Source organism: Fusarium oxysporum, chromosome 3, assembly GCF_000149955.1.
Source record: "Fusarium oxysporum f. sp. lycopersici 4287 chromosome 3, whole genome shotgun sequence".
Taxonomy (NCBI): domain Eukaryota; kingdom Fungi; phylum Ascomycota; class Sordariomycetes; order Hypocreales; family Nectriaceae; genus Fusarium; species Fusarium oxysporum.
The window spans coordinates 2,397,761-2,405,402 of record NC_030988.1 but is presented as its reverse complement, the minus strand read 5'-3'; the positions used below and the strand labels follow the sequence as shown (position 1 = coordinate 2,405,402).

General features: G+C 49.7%; 2 protein-coding genes across 2 annotated transcripts; one reads left to right on the top strand and one right to left on the bottom strand.

Moving 5' to 3' along the window:
• Positions 1-82: 82 nt before the first annotated feature.
• On the top strand, positions 83-346 carry FOXG_19282 (uncharacterized protein; the record flags this gene model as incomplete). Its single annotated transcript, XM_018399482.1, is given in 2 exon segments — positions 83-301; positions 317-346. 2 exon segments carry the CDS (start codon positions 83-85, stop codon positions 344-346), a joined length of 249 nt encoding a protein of 82 aa, XP_018242435.1.
• Positions 347-1,651: 1,305 nt separating this feature from the next.
• Positions 1,652-2,509, bottom strand: FOXG_06515 (uncharacterized protein; the record flags this gene model as incomplete). The annotated part of the gene is made up of 1 exon (XM_018385200.1): positions 1,652-2,509. One exon carries the CDS (start codon positions 2,507-2,509, stop codon positions 1,652-1,654), a length of 858 nt encoding a protein of 285 aa, XP_018242434.1.
• Positions 2,510-7,642: the final 5,133 nt, after the last annotated feature.

Here is a 7,642-nt window from a genome sequence, read left to right as displayed (position 1 = left end):
ACCGGCGAAGAGACTAAAACGGAAGCGGGAACCGGATTTCCAATTCCTTTATACTCCTCCAAGCAATCAACCTTCGCAAGACATGGGGTTTACAGACAGCCCGACAGAGCCGTATAGCAGCGACGAATTTTGGGACGAGATGATGGCTCGTGAAGTGTGGGATAGGATGATTGAGAAGCAACGAAAAGTGGAGCCATCCGATCCCCGTGCTGAGGAGTACGCAAGGTGCTATCAGAGTGAAGAGCAAAGGAGGCAGGACTGGGATAGTGCAAGGGGGATTAATGGACTTGTTTTTGCAAAGGTAAATAGTTTATAGCTTAACGTACACAATAAGCATGCTGATTAAAAATCCCTTAACCTTACATCTAACTATCTAATTAATTGATTCTTAACTAAATATTATGTCTCAATTTAATAAAGAGGCTTAAATCCTTCTTACACTTCAGGCATATTGGGCAAACCTAAAATTAAATCTGTAATAAGCTGTAAAGGTCTATAATGTTAACTTCTTAACCCTCTATACTTAATATAACAGTATCTCTATATATAGCAATTAAGTTCTAAAGTTATAGAAACTGAGCTATCTAAAGGAATAAGTTATAGTTCAGTATATCCTTAATTTAAATTTATATAGATTTCCTCTAAGGGAGAATAGACAAGCTTATGCCATAGCCAGCATTGCAGTCTCGAAGATCGACAATCTTAATAGCGGCGGGAACAGTGTCTCAGTGGAAACTTGAACCAGTGAAGAAATTTCCCGCTTGCTACATTGAAAATTGTAAAAGCCGCTTGCCTCACTTGCAAACAAGTCAGTCTCAGATCCAGGAGAGAGTCCGATTATGCATTTTAACGGAAACGGTTTGGCTGTAAGGTCGAAGAAAGAAGCCTTAGCGCGTCATAGTTGCCAGGTGAAGCTTTTGTACAGGGCGCTACTGGGGGACTGGGCTATACCTACCCAGGAGCGGGGCGGGATGACAGACCTCGCGCAATGGTCAAGACGCTTTCCTTTGTCATCTTACTTTATTGGCATGCAGATGTTAAGAAAGTAGCCCTAATTACACCAATCTTAACAATTGCACCTACTCAAGCTACTGAAGTTCGCGATGAAGCCTTGGTCAGTTGGAGGAGGGCTCGTAATAAATTCTGCTCGAATTGCCAGTGGCAGTGAGCTGGCCCATCATCTGCGTGATATTTCCACTTGGATGAAACGTCTAGGCTAGGATGACGCCTTTGCTAACACATCCAAGCATCCTCTCAGCCTCCAGGAGTATCGTCGTGCGTTCTATCTTGCGACAACTCTAAGAGTTGGAGCAGCCTCACGGTTTGTCCATTTTGTAATACGCAGTTCTCATTGCCCATGTATTCGAACGATACGACCGGCACAAGGAATGACATATAAAACAATCCAATGATGGTTCAAGCTGTACCGAAACATCCGGCGTGAAGACACGACAGGAAGAAAGAGGCGCAAGAAAGCAAGATGCGATAGGCCGAGCGAACGATCGAAAGCATAAAGCATACAAAAAGAAACAAACGAAAAAGAAAAAGGCGAGGAAACTCACTCCTAGGTCACCTCTATACAGTTATAGCAACGCCGACATAATGTTGGCTTGCAAAGTGGTAACTATTCTCGCTTAAGAGCACACCATGCCTAGATAAGGACAAACGAAAGGATAACACAACAGGAGAGTATCACCCCCATCCCTACCCGCTGGTTCCTGCAGCTTCCTGCTCCATCAGCCTCCGTCGCACCTGGGGAATCCTCCCCGGTGGAGGACGGCCCTCCGTCCAAGGCTTCCGTAGGAGGATAGGGCCCCTTGCAGCCACCAGCACCCGTAGCGACGTCGTTCTCCCCGTCTTCGGTGCAGTGACTTCGCCGCGGATCCACGCATTCGGAGAGCAGCGACTCACCATCGATGCCAATGTCAGGGTAACCGACCGGAACAGCTTCGGCGTTGAAATACACGTCGCATCGAGATGTTGTGACGGCCTGTCCGCCCAGGTTGGTGCTGATAGTAGAGACATAAGTCGTGACAAGCTCGACCAGACTCGAGTCTGTTGCCTGGTCCGTCAAGGAGTCTGGCAGACTGACGCCGATCGAATCGGTGTAAGTAAACTTGGTCTTGGTGCAGCTGGATGGATTGGATACTACCGCCTTGGCGTAGTAGTGCGTCTCGATAGAGGGTTCTGTTCTTGGGGCCGAGGAGCCAGAGGTTGAGGTAGGGAGGGCGGCAGACGTCGGAAGGCGGACCTCGATGGTAGTGACATCAACCACGGCGCGTCCGTCACCATTTTCGGTAGCCACGAAGTAGTCGGTGCGGCTGATGGTCCGCTCGGTCACGGGGGAGACGGTGAGAGGCGCCGTGAGCTCAACAGTCTCGGTCTGGTTATAATCAGGCACGATTTCTGTCGTGATGGAACGAACGACGACATAGTAGGTCGTGTCCCACGCGATAGACAGGCGTGCCAAAGCCAGGGGTAGAATGAGCGTCCTGAGCGGTGACAACATTGTGTCGAAGGTTGTCACAAATCTACAAACGCACAAATGCCAATTGCGCCATGATAAAGGCTGTTTCGTACCCACATGCCTATTATATATGTAAGTTAATACTCGACTTGAAACCACAAAATTGAGAGCAAGGGCCGGGCCAGGGCGACCAACACTAGCAATGCAGGGTGTTACATATGTGCCTTGCCATTCTATACGTGGCTCCAGGGAAAATTGACATGGGTCAATAATTGTAATAAACCAGAGCCTGCGACGCCAATCCCGCCACGACCAGATCAAGAGAAGCTCCCTTATTAAGACATGCCCAAGCGCGCACCAGATCAGTAACCGTTGTGGCCTAAGTTCGAGATTTAAGATGGCGTCGTCGGATGATGTTTACGCAGACGCAAATTTGTAATCGCCTACCGGCAAGCTGACGGGCGTCAATAGGTGCGCACCTGGATGCGCACGTAAGTGTCACGTGTTGCGCACCCGGTGCGTCTGTAAGGGAGTTATGTAAGCCCAACACCCTTGTAGCTACCCCTTTCCCGTTGATAAAGAGCCTCACTTCGCCGCGCAACGATCTACTCAAATCATCTCTCCTAGAATGAATCCAGTTACAGCTACTCGTCAATTTTCTGATGACTGCCTGCCTCCTGAACGCGAGTATGGCTCTCGGGAAGCCCTACACGCCGCGATCAATGCATGGGCAGCTCCCAGGGGCTATGCGTTTGTCACTGGGAAGTCGAAGAAAACAGAGAGCGGCAGACGAATTGTTTTCTTCAGCTGTGACCGTGGAGGAGCACCTCCAAAGGCCTCGGGCGTACGGCAACGGTCAACTACAACACGGCGTACAGGGTGTCAATTCTCAGTCCTTGCGAAGGAGGCCTTGGATAAGACAACGTGGCGCCTTACACACCGTCCTGGCAGCGAGTTTGCCCATCACAACCACGAGCCAAGCACAAGCATGTCTGCACATCCAGTCCATCGTCAACTATCCAATGCAGATAGGTCAACTATTAACAACCTTGCAAACGCTGGTGTAGCACCGAAAGAGATCAGGTCCTACCTACGTCAGAACACAGAGTCTCATGCCACCCAGCAAGACATCTACAACTGCATTGCACAAGGCAAACGAGACCAGAAGAAGGGCCAGAGCACAATCCAAGCTCTTGCTAATGAGCTTGAGGCTGAGGGTTTCTGGAGTCGAATACGCTTCGACGAGGATGGTCGGGTTACAGCTGTGTTGTTTGCCCACCCAGAGTCGCTAACATACCTTAAGTCATACCCGGATATACTTATATTGGACTGCACATATAAGACAAACAAGTATAGGATGCCTCTTCTCGATATCGTCGGTGTTGATGCCTGTCAACGATCATTCTGCATCGCCTTCGCCTTCCTCAGCGGCGAGGAGGAGAAGGACTACATCTGGGCGTTAGATCGGCTACGTTCAATGTACGAAGCCTGTAGCGCAAGGCTGCCATCTGTGATCCTTACAGACCGCTGTCTGGCCTGCATGAATGCGGTATCTCATTGTTTCCCGGCTGCAGTATCGCTTCTATGCCTTTGGCATGCCAACAAGGCAGTCCTGCGTTACTGCCAGCCAAGCTTTATGCGTCATAACGATGCGGCTCAAAAGCCTCAAGGCCACCAAGAGTGGAAGGACTTCTACGGAAGATGGCATGAGCTCGTGGCATCGGCAAATGAGGAGACATTTGAAGACAGGCTTCAGCAGCTCAAAGAGCGCTATGCTTCAGCTCACGCCCGGGAGGTCGCCTACATCATCGAAACATGGCTTGACCTCTACAAAACAAAGCTCGTGAAAGCTTGGGTTGATCGGTATCTTCACTTTGAGAATGTGGTTACATCTCGAGGCGAGGGTATTCATCAGCTCATCAAGGTGTACCTTGATACTTCCCAGCTAGATCTCTTTGAGGCCTGGAGGGCTATCAAGCTGGCGATACTTAACCAAGTAGCTGAGCTCCGAGCAAACCAGGCGAAGCAGCAAATCCGAACACCCATAGAACTCTCAGGGAGTCTATACAGCATCATACGAGGCTGGGTATCTCACGAGGCATTGCGGAAGGTTGAGGCGCAGAGAAAGCGGCTCCAACAGGACAGACTCCCTGCCTGCACAGGAGTCTTCTCAGCAACGCTTGGGCTCCCTTGCGCTCACACAATTGAGCCTCTTCTACAACAAGCCCAGCCGCTTCAACTACACCACTTCCATACGCATTGGCATCTTCAACGAGAAGGAAACCCTCAATTGCTCATAGAGCCCCGCCGTCAGTTCGATCAGGTGCCAGCTACGTCAACATTGCCGAAGACTAGCACTCAGCGCGAGCCATGTGCATTTGAGATCGTCGAACAAGCATCACAGACGAGAGCCAACCCCAAATGTTCAAGATGTCATACACAGGGCCACAGGATGAGCTCAAAGGCATGCCCATTGCGATATGCGCATCTTGTATCTCCCTCAGCTTCTACAGCGCCCCCAAATACGCTGCCGCCATCGACTACACCAAGTTCGGCTCAACAGCCAGTTCCCGATCCATCCTTATGCTCAATTTTGCCACAGCAGCAGGTAGCGCCGCCAGCGGCACTATGTGATCAAGAGATGGTGCCGTCCCCGCCAGATATAATAGCACTGCCATCCTCATCAGCGGATGTACCTCCACCACCAGATATGCCGCCATCGGTACCAGCGTCTGGGCCAGACATACGCTATGATGACCCTCGTGCTATATATGATCGATATATTGCAGCACGGATGGCATGGTATAACAAGCTGCCTCGAGGTAGCTTAAAGACTAACCAGGAATATCGAAAGGCAATGGGCCTCCCTCAACGCTACGATAAGACAAGTTACAGCTGGTGTTTGGATTATAAGCAGATGGGTAAGCGATGCACATCAACGATACCTGGACGGGAGTGGACTAAGGAGGAGATGATGGCGTACTTGGATTGGACCAGGGTAGAAGATGAACGTGTGGAGAGGCAAGTCGCCCAGGAGATGGGCGACAACCCTCTGGCGAACAGGCGAACAGGCATGAAGGAGATTTGGAAGAGGGTTGAGCAGGACATGATCGACCAACAAGCTCTGTACTCGAACGATAAACTGGCTGAAGACTGTATCATAGTTACTGCTTAGATTATTATTAACGCCTACATTACTTATATCCCAATTATGGCACCGTGAGAAAAAATCTGTATAGCAGAGCAGTTCGTCATCTAGAGATTAGAAGCAATACAATAAAATACAATAGGCTGGCTGGCATACAAGGGTGTTGGGCTTACATAACTCCCTTACAGACGCACCGGGTGCGCAACACGTGACACTTACGTGCGCATCCAGGTGCGCACCTATTGGCGCCCCAAGCTGACGACATTATTAGTAAGCGTGCTTCCGGAAATTGCATCAGTCCCGGCCTAACATGCCTGCATTTACGTACTCAGTCGCACCAATTACAATCCATTGGCCATTGGCAAGGCAGAATTTAAGGATTTTATCATAAAGCGTTCTTCGCCCGTAACGGATTCAGTGGGGGTTTGTGGCGGCTGTTCTGAAACAGCGGAGAAACATCCCTTGCAAAAGAATCCTGGTGCTAGGCACGAACAACCTTGCTGCAGGCCGCTTGGAGCGGTTGGACTGTGACCGCACCATTTGTTGCTCGCGATGCTGGTGGCCGCCTCGGCCTCGTTGTTCGGAAATTGTACTATTTCTCAGCTTAATTGGAGCTATTTCCCTCTTGGATCTTTGATAGAGCTTGCAAATCCACTAACAGGATATGTCTAGAAACGTTTACAGAAAGCTCCTTTGGCCCTCCGTTCATTGCAGCGAATTTAAATCGTCGAATCTTGAATAACCAAAATTTTCCCAGATTGCAATCTGGTAGACGGATTCGCCAGACCAGACCGGCCTTTCAGTCTGAGATTGCTGAAGTTCTCCGGTCGGGTGACCTGCGCCCACATAGTCCAAGAATACCTGAAACGTGGTTTGCGACATGATCGACATCAGATCATTGCCCTTCCTCCAGACGGAGGGAATGATATGGGTATCTGAGACCGCTAGGCGTTTCATCCTTCGGACAATCTTTACCCGACTCGGATAAGCCCTATTTGCACGGCATTATCTCTTTGAGCGGCACAAGGCATCCACGATGTCACGACAGGGGTGAGGGGCCAATCAAAATGGCCATGACGGCTGGTACCTCCACCCACACCTAAATTAGCGTGTGATAGAAGTACCAACAGTCAGCATTGTTACAAATCGCTACATCACACACTTTGCATCCGTACCTAGTCTGTGGACCTCGCGCATTTCCTGATATAGGCTGTAGATAGCCTCCTTTTTCCTTCCTTTTTTTCGAGGGTCGGGTCTGCCCTTGCCGAAAGCCCTTACAAGCTAGGCACGAGGAAGACCTATCTCTTCCTCGATAGACATGATTGATATCTCTTTGTAGGTGATTTTGCCGGGCTTCTTGATCGTCGATGTCTTCCTCTTTCCCTGTGCAGTCTCTCTTCCTAGTGTGACCTTCAGCAGCGTATCTATTGAAAATAGCGTTGTAAATGCATTCCTTCCAAGCTTGAAGCGTGGTATAGGGCTTCCAACGAGGCTGCCGTGTTTTCTTCTGTAAAATGAAGCTATTCGCAAGTACGACTTCAAGGAGGAAAGACCAAAGCAACGCCTGCCAAGGACCGCGCCGGAATCGGTGCTGATACGTTGTATAAGACCGTATCTGATCGCCGCGGTCAACGTGGTTCATTTCATCATTATACTGAGCGGCAACAGTAGGGATAGGGATTATCTTGAAGCTATCACCATTGAAGACCTGCTGCAGGCGTTGTGACTCTGCCTTCGTGCCTCTTTTGGTGGGCTTTTTCCTCTTTTTTAGTGTGCGCTCGTGAGGGGCTCCGCTGAGCACAGTTGAAAGGAAGAGCACGATGCCGCTATCTTTCCAAGCGATTTGGATGACCTAGGGCGAAAGGAAAAGGACAAAATTAGTAAGGGAAATACAGGTAAAGCTGTCCATACCTGTTTATCTTGCGTCGGGATCAAATATACCTCATTATACTGCAAAGCTGTGCCATCAGGAGCTTTTCCGGTCTCTTTTATATGCTTCATCTCGGTGGTGATGCCGCAGTTAGGGC